This window comes from Ochlerotatus camptorhynchus, unplaced genomic scaffold, assembly GCF_037179485.1.
Source record: "Ochlerotatus camptorhynchus isolate MF236.1 unplaced genomic scaffold, CSIRO-AGI_Acam_v1.1 ptg000182l, whole genome shotgun sequence".
In the NCBI taxonomy this organism is placed as follows: Eukaryota; Metazoa; Arthropoda; class Insecta; order Diptera; family Culicidae; genus Ochlerotatus; species Ochlerotatus camptorhynchus.
In genome coordinates, this window is record NW_027040672.1 from 1,674,805 (window position 1) to 1,695,845 (window position 21,041).

Below are 21,041 nucleotides of genomic sequence, written 5' to 3' on the forward strand. Positions count from 1 at the left end.
GAAGGGTAACCGGATCCGTCAGGTATCTCGTTCCAGTGGAATCCCGGAGAGCACACTGCGGGATAAATTGAAAACAACCTCCCAACAAGAGAAACCTGGAGCGCCCACCGTTTTAACATACGATGAAGAAACCCGCATCGTTTCTTGGGTTTTGGATATGGTAAAAGTGGGATTCCCTGTCAATACCCAGAAATTGACCGCATGTGTGGCACATTACGTTCAAGGAAGGAAGAGAAAGTTTAAAGGAGGCATTCCGGGCGGAAATGGATGAAGCTTTTTTTGAAACGTCACCCAAACATAGCTCGACGTGTCCCAAGTGTGCTTCCGAAGCACCGAGCTGCTGTATCCGAATGCCAGATCAGGCACTGGTTTACGGAAATTAAAGGATACATCCAAGCTGAGGGCCACGGATATATTTTGAAGGATCCATCGAGAATACTTAACATGGACGAAACCGCAGTGCGCACAATACCGACTAAAGAAGTGGTTTTAGCTGACACAGGAACCCGTCATCTTCATGTTCGTGTTGGCAATTCCGATAAAGAGTCCTATACTGCTTTATTTGCCCCGAACGCCTCCGGAACATTAGCGCCAACTCTATTGCTATTTCCATACAAGCAACGGATTCCCGGAGAAATTTTCAAAAAATTACCACCGAATTGGGCAGCTGGGAGAACGGAAACGGGATGGATGAATAGGGACACGTATTATTTGTACCTTCGCGACGTGTTCCATCCATGGCTGCTGACAGAGAAGATTGCTTTACCGGTTGTAGTATTTTTAGACGGCCACAAAAGCCACGTGTCCCCCCTCACTACGGAGCTGTGTCTGAAAGCAAATATAATACTGATATGTCTACCACCCAACAGCACGCAAATTACGCAGCCACTCGACGTTTCATTTTTCCGGCCATTGAAATCTTTTTGGAATCAATCATTAACGGAATGGAGAATCGATCACGGAGGTGAAATACTTTCAAGAAGTGAAATCGCACCTCTGCTTCAAAAGGCCATTGGACAGATGGTTCATTTAACATCAACCTTGGTGAATGGCTTTCGGCGATCCGGATTGTACCCTTTTGATGTAGACGCAGTCAACTACGATTCATTGGTAACAGACAATAATGAGACATCGAGTCTTGAACACCACGAACAAGGAGCTTCCACATCGTATCCACGATCAAACAATGATTTCGTGAAGGAATTGGAAACATACTTAACACCTGAACAACAACAACGTTTCCAAGCAAATATCGATACGGGAGATTGGGCGGGTCCGATCCAGGACGCTAATTTATTCTTTGTATGGAAAAAAGCAAAATTAGGAATGGAAGCCAGTTTTGTGTCATCATCCATGAATTGTTATTTTGATGATCTTGAAAACGAACCCCCATTTAAGGGTTTTGGAGTCGACGATCAGAAATCGAAAGGTATTCCGTTTTGTTTTACTTTTTTGTTCACCAGCTGTTCAAAAATACGTAACTTGTTTTAATTGTATTAAGGTAACACCCTTGATGTATCTGCACCAAGCATCGCTAACTCACAGGAAGAGGCTAATGACAGTTTCAGTGAATCATTTAAGAAGCCAACATTGAAGGTTCCTGCCCGAAAGATGAAGAAAGGCCATCCGCCGTCGGTAGCCACGAGCAAGGCCTATAAGGATTATGAGGATGGAATTGAAAAACAAAAGCTGCAGGAAGAACCCAACAAACAATTTTAGCTGCAGACTAGCTTATACAGGCAAAAATTAGCTGTATAAGCCAATTTTGGGCTGTATAAGCTAATCTGCAGCTAAAATTGTTAGCTGGGAAGTGGAACGCCAAAAGAAAAAGGACCAGAAAATGCGCAAGAAAAAACAGAAGGAAAGAGAAATGTTAACGAAGAAATTCGATCGATTGCTTAAACAGAAGAAATGAAGAGCAAAATTTTGGAAAGATCAATTCCAAACCAGGTTCCAAACATTGTTTTTAAAGCTCAGGACCAAGTAAACCTTTAATATGCTGAATTATTGAGTTGTTTTTCATAAAGACATGTGTTTTTTTTTTCATATGGAAGAATCAACTAAGGGAATATCCATAAATGACATAGCATATTGTTGGTTAATTTTAGACATCCCCTTCTCCCTTGTAGCATTTTTTTTTCTTTACTCTATACATGGTTAGTCACAACTTGTGTAAGCCCCCTCTCCTTTCCCACAAATGCTACGTCATTTATGGATCGTCCCTATGGGCGTGGGATATCCCTGGACATGCTTGGCAAGCACAGTTGTACACACCAACTGCTCATTTGGTAATAACTTTTTCACTCAGATGTTGAAATTTATTTTTCTTTAAAGTAATTGATAGATTAGGCTCATAGTTTACTATAGATATGCGAATATTAGGTAAAGCTTAACATTTGAATCAACACTAATCAATTTAACACTCAAATTCCGAGATGTGTAGTGAACATTGCTCACCTCATTTTTACAATGCAAAAACAAATACAGTTTACTACTAGCATTAAAATCTACTTTTTTTTACATATCTATAACAAGCTTACACTCTATTCTATCTACTGCTTCAAAAAGAACTATGTTCCGTCAACTGTGTGCAAAGTTATTAGCAAACGAGCAGTTCGTGACCATGACTGTGTATGCCAAGCATGTCCCTGGATGTACGACTAAGTCGCAATCACAAAAGCGCAAAAAATCTCTCAATTATAATTATTTTTAACGTGCGCGGAATTAGGGTCATTTTTGCACGGAATTAGGATTCGCACTTTTCAAATGCGCGGAATTAGGCACAAGTACATCGAAAACAATTTCCGTTTAAAAAAAGTTTTGGTCGTAGATTTTGGTTGTGCTTCATTTTTCTGACATACTACTATAATAGCACTACTTTCGGGTAGAAACAGTTTATCGCTAGCATCTATGATATTTTTTTAATACTTAGTTGAATTTTCATATTCCTTAACTGCGCAGAATTAGGGCGGTTTACGGTAATACGTTTAGTTGGAACGACCTCTTTGGAACGAAGTTACAACAGTTTAATTTTGTTTGTATAAAAACTGGCTGTTTTTTATAATTTATGTTCGTATAAAAACTGGCTGTTTTATAAAAGGATAAAAGTAGTTTAGTTTGTAGGTAGCATTATACGAAATCTTTCAAGAACTCTAGCAAAGATTTCACCTGAAGCATACCCTTCAAAATGATCTTTTATATAGGTTCTCCCCTGATGCAAAGAATACGGCGGATATCTATAAAGCTTAAGATACCATAACGTATTCACGAACCATTTCCTTGTCACCAAATGATTGATACTTGAAAATGACCAATCGTTCTACGAATCATAACCAACCAACTACTTACCGATGAATCCTTCCGAGACCGTGCAAGTAGCTCAACCCCCGCAGCACTCCATCGCAGATGGCCGATATTTCTTCCTCCTTGAGGGGCCGCTTGTGCACCTCGATTATATCGGAAGCCGATCCGACGCAATACTCCATCACCAGCCATGCCGTGTTCTCGTGCAGATAGCATCCCTTGTACTCGATCGTATTCGGATGGTTCAGCTGCCGTAGGAAGCGAATCTCCTTCAGGATATCCTGCCACTTTTCCATGCTCTGTTTGCCCATGTAGGACATTTTCTTGATCGCGACAATCTCGCGCGTGAGATTGCATTTTGCGTAATACACCGCACCGAACGATCCATGGCCGATTTCGCGCAGATCTTCGAAAATCTTCTCCGGGTCATGCTTGTTGAACAGCTCGGCTATCTCGGGATCCTTCAGGCTACCCGGCCTCATTATAGGCATACTACTGACAGTAGTACCAGCAGCACTAGTAGTGACGGTAACGGCGGGGCGATTATCACACTCACGTCACGTTTTGAATTATGTTTACCTTTCCGGATTGCTTCTGTGCTTTGCACCACTTTTTCACTATCGCGCCGCGATTGCTGTTTAATTGATTCGCTTCTTCCGATGAGCCACTACCAGTGACGTCGCTGTTGTTTGTGTATATAACGAATCTTCACCGCAATGCACTAACTACCACGAACGGTGATGAATTGTGCACCATCCGTTTCTACACCGCTTTGATTATTGTCATGTGTTTGCTAATTGATTAGACCACTCGGTGCCACCGGACTATTTTTGCTCCAAGACCATATATGAACACTGAACACCGCATTGTCACTGAGTTGGTTTGCTTGATCCGATCTTTGCCACCTTCTGCGCATTTTCACTGTGTGCCTGGAGCACCTCCTTTGCCAAACCGAGGTTTGTTCAAATCCTCCGGTTGGTTACGGGATTCTCAGAGGCCTGTAAAAAAATAAAAATAAAACAAAATTAATTAGAATGAAAAATTTATATGAAGGTCATCCAGTGTGACTAAAAGAATAACTAAATTTCGAGCAACCTCCAACGACGTATTATCGCCCTTTAAATAACAGAAAAATTTAACTGCCAAGATTCGGGCAGCGGGGCAACAAATATAAACAATATCGAGCGTCAATGACTAATTAGCCAGTTGTCGTTATTCCGCTAGCAGCGCTGTTTGTGTAATGGGGAAATATGTATATGGCAAAGGCAGCGATTATATTTTTAGCGAGGAAGTGCAAGCTATTACGGCTCCGATATATCTTCGTAGCTAACTGTTCTGATTCATGGGTAGATCACAACTATGACCGAGCGAGCAAGGAAGCTTCAGTACAAAGCCGTCGTTATCTCACTTTCTCTCATGATTAAATGGCAATCATATTGTTGACAAAGAAATATGCCTTTTAATCCCATCAGTTGACTGGAGCCACGAGCCATGCCCATCCATATAGTATTTGACTCGATGGTCATATCGAACTTCTTCGCTCGACGAAACAATTCCCCGCCGACCGACAGACCAATGAAAATAAACATCTATACTGTGTGAATAAATAGAAAACACACTTTTTTCGAACAAAATTACAAAACATAACCGCCACACGGCAAACGGCCTTGAAATTCTTTGCAAGATAGAACAGAATCACAAACTGAAAACAGAAGAAAGGAAGCGTTAAAATAACTACGAAAAAGGGAACAGCTCGTATGGGTACAGGCAAGGGAAGGCATCGGCTGATGCAGACAAGTGCGAAAAAACGGTCATATGAGAACCTTTTTGAGCGACCTGCTGCCGACATTGTATTGACTTTAAATATGGTGTAGGGCTTCGCGAGAAATGGATACCGCTACCTGCGTTTGTGCGATTAGCCGTTGGGGGATCTGGAATCAGCAAAAAGTGCGTTCATAGTTCAGAATCATAAGGCCCTAACTGTTATGTTCGATTATCTTCTGCAACATTTAAGTGAATTAATTTTCCGAAAGAAAAAAATCAGTACAGTGATCTAAAAGGTTGCCTTGACCAAAAGAGGAAATCGATCATGGCCGTTAGGCTCTTATGATTCTAAACGCTAGCTATACTGCCGCTCATCGCAAGACGGTCCCATTTGCGTTTTTTCGGAACTGTTTTTTTTTTTTTTAATGCTAATCACCAATATTTTCACAATACTAGATGAACTCAAAAACTTCGTTATGTAAAAGTTAGGAAAAATAGCCAAACGGATTGTCCCATTACATAAGAAGCAATGGTGAGAAGCAAACTCTAAACGCGTTTTTCTCAGTTTGCTGAATTATTGTGCTATGGGACGGACTTGCTATGAGCGGAAGTATAGCAAAGATCAAAAGGGAGGGTGAAAAAAACCTTGATTTTATGATGTTATTTTGTGTACCTACTGAGACTTTAGGCCGGCCCTCAAACGTAGTGTTCTAGATGCACTTCCACAGTTATTGAGAGCTTTCGAGAAATTGTTATACCTACCCGAAAAATCCAAGACCAGACCGGGAATCGAATCCAGTTGCCTCCAGCATGGTATTGCTTCATACAGGGTGGCAACTGAATTTCCATTTAAAAAATTTCCGTATGGTGCAGAAAATACGGGAACCTACTTTTGCTTTTTGTTGTATAGAATCTTACAGAAAAGCAAGTACGAGAACAGACCTAATGTATCTATACAGTTCTGCATACATTATTAAAAGTTCCCTCAATCTTAGTCCGGTTGAGCAAATTTTGAAATTTTAAAATACAAATAAATTGGAGTCACAATAAGGGAATTTACGGACCACTACGGGTACTTTAGTAGAATGAGTAGGTATTACGACTTCACTTTTACTTAAAATTTTGATTTCGACTGTTTATATAACAGTTATGAAAATAATTGCAACACATTGTGGTTAGGCAGAAAGAGCATTTTAACCACTTTTGAGTGAATAAATTAACTGAAAATTCATTCATTCAAGCGAGCAGCAAAATAGCAAATATTATAAATTCACAATATGGTCCACTTCCCGAATTCCCTTATGTTAATTGAAAAGACGTAACAGTAAGACGGTAATACCCTATACCGGTGAGAAAGGTGACTAAAACCATTCGTGGCATTATTATGTAAGGGGCCGTACATTAATTATGTCAAGCAAAATTAAGGAAAAATTAACCCCTCTCCCTCTTAGAGCGTGACATAATTTATGCATCATCCCTAAGCGTATAATCAATTCATAAGTGTATTCTTCTTTCCTTTATTTACCGTCGGTCTATGTTCCGCAAGCTAGTGCCAATCACCGACGGATGTGCAGGAAGGCAGCTTCCACACCTGCGTAGGATATCGCACCCATTCAACACACATGGGCCGGGACCAACAACTTTACTTCCCTTCCGAAGGAAGACGTGACCAGTAGACTGATGCAAAATTTGAAATTTTCGCTCCACAGTGCTCAAACGGTTCCAAATTGGGCCCTGATTAGCCTCCCAAAATTTGAACTACTTTAGTAGGAAACTGACTTGGCACAAACCATTTCAAGTTTATATGGGAATTACAATGGGAAAACTTATGTTTTTGTTTGTATTTATCTAACAATTCACCACATCACTGTGCTTTTAAAAATGATAGCAGTAATTGTAGCAAATTTTCTCAGCTACAACTTTGTTGAAAACCACTTTTCAATAAAATGCACGGAACAAAAGTTATTAATGATTCAAGTCACTGATTTCTTATGATTATGCTCATTCAACTGTTCAGCAGGCAACATTGGTGTTTCTGGTGAGAAGAATACAGCACAAATATCATGGCTACTATGTCACACTGCAGAATACAGTGTTTCTAACAGAACAGCTGCTTGATCATGCATTAAGATTATCAATCTCTTAAACAATTAATAACTATTTAATTTGACATTTAGCTGAAAAACGATATTCCGCAAAGTTGTAGCTTAGAAAAATTCCCTTTTCGTAAAAGCAATATGGAAAATGGGTAGAAGACAATGAACAAAAAGATTGGTTTTCCCATAGTAATTTCCATATAAACTTCGAATGATTTGTGCCAAGTCAGTTTCTCACTAAATGAGTTTAAATTTTGGGAGGCTATTCAGGACCTGATTTGAAGCCGTTTGAGCACTGTGGAGCGAAAATTTCAAATCTTGCATCAGTCTAGTGACCAGCCCCTTTGGGGTGAGAAAACAGTCACGCTTACCACTACACCACCGACGCCGGTTGATTCATAAGTTTAGTAAAATACAGGGCTGTAACAAGATTTTCTAAATTTGATCCGCGAAATCCGCGATTTCTCAAAAGAAATCCGCGACTTCAAATACTAATCCGCGACAAAAAAAAACTGTTTTCATTACCTAAAAATACCATTTGTATACTACTACATGGCATTTCAAGCTTATTGCTTATAGTATATTAGATTTTTGCCTGTTCTCAACTTAGTGTTCTTTGAAGTACTTTCGCATTTTAATTGAGAGCTTTCTATGCCTGTACCATCCTATGCCCAAGGAAGTAGAGAAATTTTCCAACCCGAAAAATTAATATAGCGGACGGGAAACGAACTCAGTCGCCTCCAGCATGGACTAGCTTTGTAGCTGCGCCTTTACCGACTGAGCTAAAGGAGTATCGTTTGCAACCATTGAAAAAAAATCAAAAAATAACAATGTATCATCTTCAGTTATTTATGTATAGTATAAATTCTGAGTAATTAGTGAACATAATAAAACACCCTTACATTATGAGATTCTATTGATTAATACCGGCCTAGATTTGATGAAACATTATTTTTAAAAAAATTAATGCAAATTTTCTTGAAAATTAACCTTTGCGTCTCTGACGTATTTTGCTGTCCTAAATGTTTTAGTTAAGAGCCAGGCTCTAGATTCCTAAATTTTTAACCGATTCAAACCAAACACCCTGCACATAATCGAGAAATTACTAGAGTTTCATAAGTCACACTTGTTGGTCACGTCGCGGTTCTGTATTTACACGGATTTTCCAATGGTGAGACATTTTCATGATAGTTTTTTTTTCTAATATGAACCTAGCACTTTTCGTTGTCAAATCATAACCGAATCGTATATATGTGACTTTGCGGATCATTCGCGACTAATTACTATGTATACCGGAAATTATAGGTTTTTCAAATCGTCCAGGACATCAGTTGATTTGTTCTACTAGATCAACTAACACTGCAATAATGTCTGTAGTATCGAAAAATGTCCAATCAGATTAAGTGTCTATGTGGATCACGCATGATCTATTTCCGTGTAATCCAGATGTTCAAGGTTCTTCAAATCGTCCTGGAGTTCAGATGATTTATTCTACTAGACCAACCATGACTAGGATAAAGTCTGTAGTATAGAAATATATCCAAACAGATTCATAGTGTCTATATGGATAATGTTTAATTATTTCCACGTATACCAGACGATCTAGGTTTTCCAAATCGTCCTGCAGTTCAGATGATTTGTTTTACTATATCAACAAAGACTGGGATAATATAGGTAGTTATCGAAATATCGATTTGGAAATCCTAGAACATTTGGCATACACGGAAATAGGTTGGCATGATCCACATAGACACTGCAAATTTGGGCATACTTCGATACTACAGATATTGAATTAGGGTAAATGTTGGCTTCGGCACCCATTGACTGTTTTCGGCAACCAAAATTTAAACGTTAATTTCACTATGTTTTCCCATCAACGCACTTCCCTGAATGTGTCCAAACGATTGTTTAGCCTTTCAGCTTCAATCTGATTATATTTGAACGATCGAGCAATCCAGTAATGCTACATTTTTCTTCAAATAAAGCATACGCACTACAAAATGAGGTTGATTTCGAGTTGCCGATAATAGAACAGCTGGTTAACACGCAGTTCTAATGGGAAGGTTGCCGAAGAAAAAGAGACTGCCGACAATAGTCACACTCACCTGAGAAGTTTGGAGCGATGTAAAAACGCTTTCAAAACGTTTTGAAAAATTCTGTCGATTGGAATGGATAGAGAAGCAAGCAGCAGATGAATGTAAACAAACAGACACATCATATATGTGCGTGACGCTGAGAAAATGCTAGTAGAAGTGCAGACGCTGCTTAGATTGACGAGAATACGTAAATTCCCCTAGTATTAGGTGATTCTAGTAAAAAAATAATCTGATCTCCAGAATGATTTCAGAACCTATTACATCTTGAATACGTAGCAATAGGTCGGCCACGATCAACATATACATTTTGAATCTGTTTGGACATATACTATTTCGATACTACAGACATTATTGCAGTCTTGGTTGATCTAGTAGAACAAATCAACTGAACTCCAGGACGATTTAGAGAACATACATACATAGGTATACATGGCAATTAGTCGCATATATACTATTCGTTTATGATTTGGTAACGAAAAATGTTATGTTCATATTCGAAATATAAAACCATGAACATTGGACAGACCCCAGGGAATTTCCGTGTAATTCCGGTGCGAATTATGGAATTGAGATCATTTCTCAATTATTTGCAGGGTGTTTGGTTTGAACCGGTAAAAAATTGAAAGCAAAAGGTTAGTAAGGTAAGGTAAGGTTACAATGAATTCCACAATTTATGTGACAGGATATCAGTCCCTTCGCGATTTTCGCGACATCATTTAATGTTTCCGCGATTTTCGCGACTAAAAGTTCAAATCCTCGACATATCCGCGAAAATCGCAAAATCCGCGCCTGTTGTAACAGCCCTGAAAATATAAGATTTGGCCAGTGCTGCAAAATCTCGACAATACACGGGCGTCACTAAATTTTTGTTCACCAAAACAAAACACCTCGTCTCTCTAATTGACATAAATGTTACATACGACCCAATCAAAAAGGACTCCAGAGTTGATATCACGTAATACAGGGTGTTCAATAAGTTCGAATACAACTTTTCAGCGTTGTGTTGGTGCGCACCATGTGCAGTTTGTGTATTGGTATTGGTGTCAGCTTTAGCCTCATATATAGGCTAACCTAAAGAGCCTGAATTTATAAAGAGGCGACATCTTATCCATTAGACAGGTCTTCTGCTCGATTGGAATGACTTTTCCTATGACTTTGACAGACAATCGATTGTTCCAATTTTGACATGTCGTCTCTTTACAAATTCAGGCTCTTTAGGCTAACCAACGCGCACGGTGTCGACTTGCTGTAATTTGTTGTTTGTTTACCGCACACGATGAAGAAGTACTGCGACGTCGTAGTAAAGTTGTTTGCGAGAGGTGAGCGACCCGGAGACATATTCCGGCGGTTGAAATCCCACGGGGTGAAGCGAAATTTCATCTATAACACCATCCGTCGGTACCAGGAGACGGGCTCGGCCAAGATCCGGGCGGCCACGTTCGGCGAGGACGCCAACAGCCATCAAGGTGGTGAGGGAGCGGGTTCGTCGAAAAATGAACCGCCCGATCCGGAAGACAGCTGCTGACCTGGATGTGTCGATCGGGACTGCCCACACCAACATTACGCAGGACCTGGGATACAAGCCGTACAAACGCAACGGAGACTACAACGAAGAAGAGACTGGACAGAGCCAAACTGATACTTTCGCGGCACGTGTTTTCTGATGAGAAACTCGTTGTCTTGCAACAGCCGCACAATGTCCAAAATGATCGGCTGTGACGGTGATGGTTTGGGGGGGCGCATCCAGGCGTGGGAAGCTCCCACTGGTGTTTATCGAGAAAAACAACGCCGTGTACTATAATACCGAGGTTCTGGAGAAGGTTGTGGCCCCGGCACTTCGGGATCTCTACAGGAAGGATCATTACGTCTTTCAACTGGACGGCGCACCGGCCCACACGGCGAATATCGTCCAAGCGTGGTGTCGGGAGAATTTGACTGATTTTCTTGATAAGACTTTGTGGCCTGCCAGCTCCCCGGACCTTAATACCCTGGCCTTTTATGTATGGTCGTACATGCTGGCCAAGCAGAGCGAACATCAAGTGAGCACTATGGACCAATTTAAGAAGCTCATTTCCAAAATCTGGGACGAGAACCACGTGCGTACCGCGTGCGATTCTTTTGAGAAACGTCTCAAGCTCTTCGTGCAGCACAAAGGGGGGTGATCCCAGCTAATGTGTCGTAAAGGTTCTTAATAAATATTGCTTCAATAAAAATTGACTCAGAAAAGAATATCTTGTATTTTCATTTTTTTTTAACACATTTTAAAGAGTATTCGAAATTATTGAACACCCTGTATACATAATATGAAATCAAGATAGCCGATATTACGTAGTACAGTCAACTCTCCACAACTCGATGTCCACTAACTCGATATCGAGTTATAGAACCATAGTAGAAATAAGTTTCATGGTTACTGCGATGGCCATTTCCTATGGGATTGTTGTTCTATAACTCGATAATTCTATAACTCGATGGTACTTTCAATATAGAGTTGTAGAGAGTTCACTGTATTAGCCATTAGCTTAAAGGTGAACCAAACAAATAAAAGAAAAGGCTAGTTTTATCTGCCATCCCTCTTTACATATCAGATTGGAAATTGACAGGAAGCAAAATCGTTAACCCAAATTTGGGTAACCGATTTACACGGTCATTGAGAATAACTCTGAGAAAGAGTTACTAATACTCAGTTGTATGAGCGCTGAGTACCTGCAGTTTTGATAAATTTGTCATACAACTGAGAAGAGATGACTCTCTGTGAGTTATTCTCAGTGGCCGTGTACACAGATTTGAGTTCTCCAGCAACGCGTTCTCGAGCAACATGTAAAAAAGCCAAACGTAAACAATGCATTTAAACGTCAAACTTTCTCTGAGATGCTGGTTTTGGTTTGCCAGAATGAGTCTATAGTCACGAGAAAGTCATTATTTACATTTGAGACATAGGCTCTTTTCCCATGTTGCCCTAGTTACTAGCTTTATCCATCATACGTCAACACAAAAACTATAAAGTTGAGTGTTGCTAAATACTATAAAGATCGGATTTCACTCGATGTTTTTCAGATTTCACTCCTGGATTTGGAAAACACCGTATCCTTTGGTAACGAAGAAGAACAACTCGCATGGCAAGCCCAAATAATTATTTTTTTATCCCTTGATTTGTTTTCCGTCGATCTTGCTGAGCACCAATGCTACCGACGCCAGGAAGGCAGCTCTCCTACACCTGGACCCTACCTATCGACCCATCAACTCATGAACCGGGGACGGCTTTACGTGATCAGAGATGTTTTGCCTCAGAACATCCCGGTGGCGCCGACTGGGATTGAACCCAGGCCTGCTGGGGTAAGAGGTAATCACGCTTACCACTACACCACCGGCGCAGCTTAAATGATTAAATTTATTAGGTATAAATATTTACAAACATCACATCCAACCATTGAATGTATCTTCTACTTCTAATTTTTCACAATACTGAGTAAATTTTTACTCAATTGTGAGTTATTTATAAATTCATTAATTTATCAAGACTCAAAGGCGAAAGCTTTACGGAGCCGGAATTCATTTTACTTATTACAATGTTTCTTAACATTAAAGTTAGTACAAGAGGGTTCCGAATCTCGGTCCGAATACTCTGTAGACTTGCAAAATTGTACCGGTTGTTAGTTCGTTGCGATAATCGTCTATTTGGAGCATATTTCGTTTTGTGGAAACAGTGAAAATGTTATCTAATCTGACATCTTGTAATGTTTACTGTTGTGTTATTGTCGATATCAGACGCTTTGCAGAATCCAACTCCTCCTTGCGTTTTTAAACATCTCCACCGCTGTTTCTAAAGTAAAGCATGACTTCCGCCTGTGACCAATACGCTAAATCAGTTAAAGGCGTTCAAGAATCCGTCTCCTGCATGGCTTTTTGCGACAGGATGATTCACCTAAAATGCGACGGCACAAAGTGGAACAAGGCTTTTCTGAATATTGTCTACACTAGCCCGAACTTTTTTTGGATGTGCAACGAGTGCGCGAAGCTGATGAAATGACTCGGTTCAAAACTGCTGTTTCGTCGTTTGGTAGTGCGATCAATTCTATCACCGAGAGACAGGAAATCGCACACGCTGAGCTTTGGAAGGAAATTACTAAACAAGGACAGCAGATCGCTCCTCAGTTGTCAAAACGAATCGCATTGATAACTCCAACACACGTCGAACAAGCCGTGGTTCAAAGGATTGGACATGAGCCGTGACTTTATACGTGTCATGTCAAGGCTCATGTCCAATCACTGCTCGTTAGACTCGCATTTCTTTCGAATCGGGCTCGCAGGCAGCAATTTGTGCGCTTGTGGTAGTGGTTATCACGAGATCGACCACGTGCTTTGGTCATGCACCCTACATTGTGTTGCTAGATCCGAGTTATCTGCATCCCTCAGGACCCGAGAAAAAAACCTATAGAGATATTTTGGCGAGCCGAGATCTCGATTATTTTCATTTAATTTATGTGTTTTCAAAACGGATCGATCTGAGGATTTAGTAGTTAGTGTCATCTAGTGTTCTCTCAAGTTGCTAGGTCTCCATCGGTTTTAACCCCATGTTCGACTTTTTATCCAGTATGTCGCTTAGTTCTAGATCAAGATTGCTCTAAAAAACCTTGTGTTCTTAATTCCTACCCTGCTATCCGTTTGTTACATTTTGTTACCCCTAATCTAGCCGCAAGTAATCGGCCCCCGCTTTACTAACGTTAGTTTTATGTAATTTTGTAACCCAGACGATGAATATCGGCTCCGCGAAGCTACGGCAAATGAGCCTGGAAAAATAAACGCATTATACAAAAAAAAACTCCAACACACTTGGGTTGCGGTGATTAAAACGGCGTCGCGATGAAGGGACGCTCACCAGAAAACCACTTGTTGGTGGTACTAAAGCAGTACCGGATGACAATGTATTTACCGAGGTTCTTACTGTCCCTGAACCCACCGAACTATTTTGGCTGTACCTGTCTCGTATAAATCCTAGCGTGAAATCGGAATCAATCGAAAAGCTGGTCAAAGGTTGTGTACAGTGCAATGATTCGATTAAGATTGTGCCGCTAGTTAAGAAAAGGATCCGACATCAGCCGTATGAGCTTCATCTCGTACAAAATCGGATTGGCTCCCAAAACTACGAAAAGTTGCTCTTAAATCGGACACATGGCCGAAAGGAATTTTGTTCCGTGAATTTGAGACGGTTGAAAAAACATGTGGATGCCTCGTTTGACCACGCCTGCTATCACGATCTCTCCTGTTCCGGGACCTTTCGAGTTCTCAACTCCCATCTCCGGGCTAGACCCAGCATGCTGATTCAGAATCGGATGCCGCGTTGTGAATTGGAACGCTGTAAATCAGAACCCACTGCCGCAAGTCGTTCTATTTCCTGGCATCAGAGTTGTTCGGGACCTGCGGTCGAATTCGGTAGTGGGGTCTCCCAACCATCGTCTTCAGGCAAGTATGCATACATTACTTACTGTAATTTTCCTGATCAGCTTCCGTGTTCCAGTGCAACGCCTCAAGCATCTGCCGGCTGTTTCCAGTTGAGAAGCACTCTGATACTGCTCATTCATAACATCCGATTTACTGTCCGAACAATCCTAATTCATCTTCGGGACGCTCAATAGACCGCTTTTTGGAAGCTCCTGGTTCCTCCAGCCCATTCGTGCCGATTCCTGCCAGCGCTCAGCATAGTCGTCCTGGATCTGTGGCTGGATATGAATCAGGAGTCTTCCACCTTGCTTCTACAGGCAAATACAATCAATATATAGACTATTCACTGCCTGATACCGATCAAATTTCAGCAATTCGGACTATGTTAGTCATTGTGATGATGCCTCTGTAACGCCCAACCCGGAACGCGCCGTAGAAAGCCCCCAATCCCTCCATGCCAGTCTTACTATCAGCAGCTTTCGTTCATCATAGTCGTTCCGGACCTGCTGTTGGATGTGGAGAGGGGGTCTTCCAACCCACTTTTTTTTTTCCTCTGTTCGGGACATAACACTACTGCGACCAGTAATTTGATCTATTGCAGTATATCCAGTGTCCTTAGTTTAGTGCATGTTGTATTACTCCATCACTATTGAGAAATGATGAAGTATTCGGTTTTGATACAGTTGTCATTCTTGCTTTCATCGCAAGGAATCGATTCTAATTGAAAGGTCCCGCTATTTATACCCTTCGGAGTGTTGGAACACCCTACAAAGGCGCGTCCCTTTGTCAGTCTCAAAGCTATGACACCGATAATGACCATGCATCCGAACCCTTAACCATTTCAAACTAGGGAACAACGATTAGAAGATTTGGAATCACATAGGTGAAGACTAACTAATTTATTTTTTTCTTGTTTCAAGATCATCCTCGGTCCAGGCAACCCAAGGACTTATCACTATCAACAGGGCATTAAAAGTAACAAGGACTAAGATGTGTTGTTACGATGTAATTGTCCTGTGCGAAACGTGGCTCGATTCTCGAACGCCTTCCAGTCAAATCTTCGGTCTTGACTACGAGGTTTTTCATTGTGATCAGAATCCTAGCAACAGCTGTAAATCTACTAGTGGAGGTGTCCTTGTAGCTGTCCGAGGCGGGTTGGAGGCAAAGGTCATCGAGAATGATTCATGGAACTATTTGGAGCAGATTTGGACAGTCATCAATCTGGATGATTGCACACTACTTCCATGCGCTCTGCGGTCAGCACTCAGGACAGGGCTCCAATAATTGCCTCGGCTTCTTGTGCACTAACTAAGCTAGTTCCACATCACCCTCCTCTAATTGTCACTGTTGAGGACAAACTTGTGCGTGATTTAGACGATTGCTAGCTTGTTAATTCCGCTTCATCGTCTGTTCCGCATGTCCTGCTGGAAATTTGCGCACGTTTCCCGTCCACAAAAAGGGAAGCAAATGAGATAGTTATCGAGGAATTACACTGTTAAGTGCCGTTTCGAAGCTATTCGAGCTAGTGATTATGGAACCGTTGCTGTCCCATTGCAAGCAGTATTTGAGTGCTGATCAACATGCCGGCCGCTCTACAAATCCTCCGCTATTACGTTCTCACGAAAACAGCAACCGATAATATTTAGCGATGACCTGCTTGGCACGCCAACACATTGCATATTGCATATGTTGTCGATAAGGCGTCTAGAACTTCCTCATGTCTCCTGTCTAAAATCTCTCTATTGTGCGCTTGTTCGATCGACGCTTGTTCAGCGGTTTGGAACCCAAACTACAACAACAGTGCCGAGATAATCGAATCTGTTCAACGTCGCATTCTTCATTTTGCGCTACGTAGATTGCCTTGGACTGATCCGTTTCGAGTACCCAGTTACGAAAGCCGTTGTCAACTTATCGACCTAGAACCTCTTCGGACTAGAAAGGGACCCAAGCAGAGCCCCAACCATTTCCAATATCCTGCAGGGATGGACAGATTAAGAGGCTATCCTGAGGTAAATTGATCTGAATGTTCAACCCCGACCGCTTCGTAACAACCTCATGCTAAGGCTGTCTCTACGTCGCACAAATTATGGAGCATACGTTGCGATTTGCGGGCTGCAGAGTGTTTAACAGCGTTGCAATATAGTCGCTATATTCATAGTCTGGCGGATAGAATTTAGATCTATCAAAAAGCGGAACCAATTCAATATATTTTAGACCAACAATTGTGAAAGGTACTATCAACTTTTATAAACAAAACGTTGATTATTCTGTCCTCGCCAATCGAACGCAAATTACCAGCATCATCGGATAAGGGAAACTTTCCCCAACCCAAAGATGGTGTTAATTTGCGTAGGCGAGCCTTGAGTCACCAGAAAAGGGTTTCCGAAGTTTTGTTCGCAATCGCTGATGTTCTCTTTTCTGTTGTTGGTCTTGATTTGTTCGATTTGTTCCGCTATTTGACAGTTCAGTTGGTTCCCGAGATTCTATCCGCCAGACTATGAATATAGCGACTATGCGTTGCATATGTCTTCGACTTTCATCTCACCCGTGATGCGCGTCGTCGAAATTTTGTCTTCCTGTCGGCAGGAGTAATTGACTATAAGATTCAAATCCTCGAATGCTCTGAAGAGAATTCTCAAAAAAAAAATTTATTCTTACTAGAATTCCACAATAATTATGGGATTTATAATTCTGCAGAAATTGAAGGGAGAACTTCAGTGAAGTCTAATATGAATTTCAATACAGTTCTGAGTAAAATTCTAGGGAAATTGTGACGAGTATTCGGTGCAAGTAATTCTGAGCAGTTCTGAGTTCGTAGGAGAATTCAAAACAAATTTCGTGGAGCATTCCTATGCAATGCCTAGTAGAATTTCAAGGCAAATCAAACGAGAATAGTATTAAAATCCAGTGGAGAATTTCGGCAAGAGTCCCGGAGTTAATTATAACATTGGTTAGAAATTTGAAAAGAACTTTAGATATAATTTCGAAAGATACCTGCAAGGAAATCCTACAGTACTGTGCAGAAAATGAAGGGAATACAAGACCGAGAGACAGTTTTCAGATGGACTGTATAGAGGAAATCCATAGCTTGTATGTTGTAATTTATGAAAAAAATGACAAATGTTTTGAATCATCGATACAGAAAAAAATCAAGATTTGAAAAATTAATTAAATTAAAAATCTTCTGATTATTCTTCAATGTTCAAACTTAGAAGAGCTTTCTAGATCCCGGAATGAGATTTTTTAAGACTCTGAAACTTTAAATATTTTAAGATTCAAAACTTAAATGCCGGACGATTTAACATTGATAATGCAATGTTAAGTTGCGATATAAAGTATAAAAAATATCATATATTACAATTCTTCGAAACAAACAAAGAAAATGAACACTTTATTTGAACTTTGCGAGCTTAGCGTTCAAAAACCTACTTAAAATAATGATACTTGTTCTACTTAGTTGTATATTTCTATAAATAAATTACAGCAACAATTACAACTACGTTATAACATATTTTTGAGTGGGTTTTAAAATAATTACCACCTGAGAACACCGTCAAAACCATCAATCAAAACTTTTACGTGAAAATATGCTACGCTACATTACCCCGAACTCACTGCACAGGACGCCATCATCCCGAATGTGACAAGAGCAAGCAGCAATCAAAAGGCAAAATTTCATTCGACGAAGTGGCTATTCGAACGGCGTCCGGAAGAAGTGACATCCGCGGTAACGACTAGCAAATCAATCTTGCATCGCGCTTCATCTTTTTGCATGAAATCTTCAATCTATCTACTCAGCATGCGCGCAGCTTAGCACAGCATAGCGGAATTTTTCCTAAATCAAAGATACAGTCATTTGAAAAGGGCGGATTGTTTTTCGTTTTTTATGCAGAATTCCAACAAAAATATGATTAGACCTACACACATACGGTCAATGAGTGTATACTGTTGAAAATTGTCTGAATTTTCATTAAAAAAGATGTACACTTGTATATAAAGATATCTCTGAACCTACCAGCAATAATCAGAAGAACAAAATTTCAAATTGAATTATCGTTGTGAACATAGTGTTATGCTGTGAAATTGCGACATCCATTGTATCATAACGTTTTGTATTTTTGCTGAACACGATTAGTCCTTCTCCAGATTTGTTCAGGCTAGAGCAAATTTTTGAGGGAAAGAATGAAGTCTATGCCTGTAGGTAACTAATAAATACCTAGATTGAAATTATTTCAGGTCAAAACTTATTACTACCGAATGTTGTAGAACAGAAAGATGCAACGTTAGCTGACATTGGATTAAAAAAAATCACTGCAACCAAGCAGAATGGGGCTGGGCACAGACGGTGCGACAGAGCCATCGAGAGCATCGACATTTAGAAGGTAGACCGATACCTTACGACTCACTCACTTCCGTCCGTAATGTGTTTGAGAATATGAATCGTCTTTCTTCTCGCCAGCCACAGACAGAAGAAACGTCAGATTTTTCGTTTCATCTTTTTTTCCTCGTGTGCTTTCTTTCCACCCAATGCCTATAATTGCTGCCGTATTATCGATCTCCCAGAGAATAATGCGGGGACAACCAACTAGAAGTCACTGACTGGATTCCTTACCACATGATATACTTCGCAAAATAATCCAATAAGTACCTGATAGATCCTTTGATGGTCCCATCGCTGACAACCGTGGCTGCAGTACCAGCTTCGACGAACAGACGTTGTTATCCGATAAGGAAAATTTCAAGCTTTTACATATTTTGGGGAGCGCCTCTCGAGATGACGTTTCGTGCTTTCCTACACCAGACACCACGATCCACACAGAACTTGTGCACTCTTGGGTAACAGGAAACTTTCCTTGCGGCGAACCACCGCTGCCCGGAGGCAGTCCCTGGAAGTCTCTGCTTTTTGGCAGTCTTGGCCACTGGGCTACTCTAGACTTTCTTCCCTTTCGTTCGATCGGTTCACTTGCCCGTCGTCGGAGCACAAAATGGCGATTGCACACAAAAAATATATACCAAATACACACCACTTCACACTAGTGTTCACAAGGCGAAAGGAGTGAGCTGAGGGCTACTCATACTGCGCTCACAGTGGGCGATAGACGTGATTCCGTCTGGAACCCCCCGAAAAGGACTGCTTTTCCTCCTTTACGGCCAGTCTGCTTGCAGATTGTGTGAAGTACTTTTCTTCCGGAACACCAAAGATACTGATCCTATGAATGAATTTCTCTTCTAATACATTCGATTCACCAAAACAGCAGATTACAGCACACACTCTCCTACACTAGGATGGGCGAATTATTGAATCAGTAAAGCGAAAATAAAATCACTACATATTCTTCAATTTTCGCATTTCACACACACACGGGAGCGAAAATTCGAAACTTCAAAAAACCAATGCAGCAACAGCAGACCTTGCCTTCATTCGCTCGCTCTGATGATAGCTGATGGGGAGGGCCAGAGTGCGTGAATCAATCGCCAGACATTTTTTTCTTTCTTCCGTTGTACGATTTTTCATCCAGTAGCCAGGCTGATTGCAGCAACACTCCCGTACCGATTATTCCCGGCGAAAATAGCACTCCAGCTTCCCGTCGGATACGGGAATAACCGTAATCGCGAATAATTTTCTCCGAAGCCACCAACGCCGAAGCTTTTCACTTAAATTTTCGCACACGGACAGACAAGGAACGCGACGACGACGACTGCAAAATTTCAACTCCACTCTCTTTGGCTGACTGCTGGCTACCTGACCTGCCTGATGATGATGTCTCTAGCTGATGATCACTGCTCATGAATGAGCCATGAACAGTCTGCTCACTCTCTCACAGCGCGACAAAAGTTCATTCATAATTGTTTGACCAGGGATGGATCTATGGGAAAGAATGGACGGCATTGAGGCTGTGTTGTTGGTGGTGAATTTTCACTTAAATTTCATACTTCGAAAATAAATTAAAGTGTTCGAAAATCCCTCTGTTGTTAATCGTCTGATTTTGGAGAACGTACGCGGTAAGAAAAAAGTACCAAAAAGTAAGTTATTTTCATTCATCTCAGCACTATCACAAACGAAGTGACAGACGATTAACTGGCGAAGAAATCAATTAAAATGATGTGGTTCGCAGTAATAGAATTTTCTTAGAAGCTTGTGCCATCAGCCAAAAGATAGACTAGTATTTTTGTTTTGATTTGAACTAAGTTGATTTTGTGTACAATGATCTTTGACAGTGTGCAAAGAGTGTATCATTTTGTCATTTTTAGCAAGCTATGTGAGCAAGCTATGGACTTGCTATTGGTCCCAAGCAAACGATTAACGTACCCTATTCTAGTTTAAATTCTATTACTACAC

At 40.8% G+C, this 21,041-nt stretch overlaps 1 protein-coding gene across 2 annotated transcripts in view; it reads right to left on the reverse strand.

Annotated features, from left to right (window-relative positions):
• Positions 1–20,422, reverse strand: part of Tao (Serine/threonine-protein kinase Tao) — a 35,961-nt gene extending 15,539 nt beyond the window's left edge. For both annotated transcript variants that reach the window (XM_065222992.1, XM_065222991.1), the window contains exons 1-2: positions 19,350–20,422; positions 3,349–4,301 (exon numbers count right to left, since the gene is read on the reverse strand). In XM_065222992.1, the coding sequence (XP_065079064.1) occupies positions 3,349–3,794 (446 nt within the window). In that variant the 5' untranslated portion in view covers positions 3,795–4,301; positions 19,350–20,422. The remainder of the gene's footprint in view (positions 1–3,348; positions 4,302–19,349) is intronic.
• Positions 20,423–21,041: the final 619 nt, after the last annotated feature.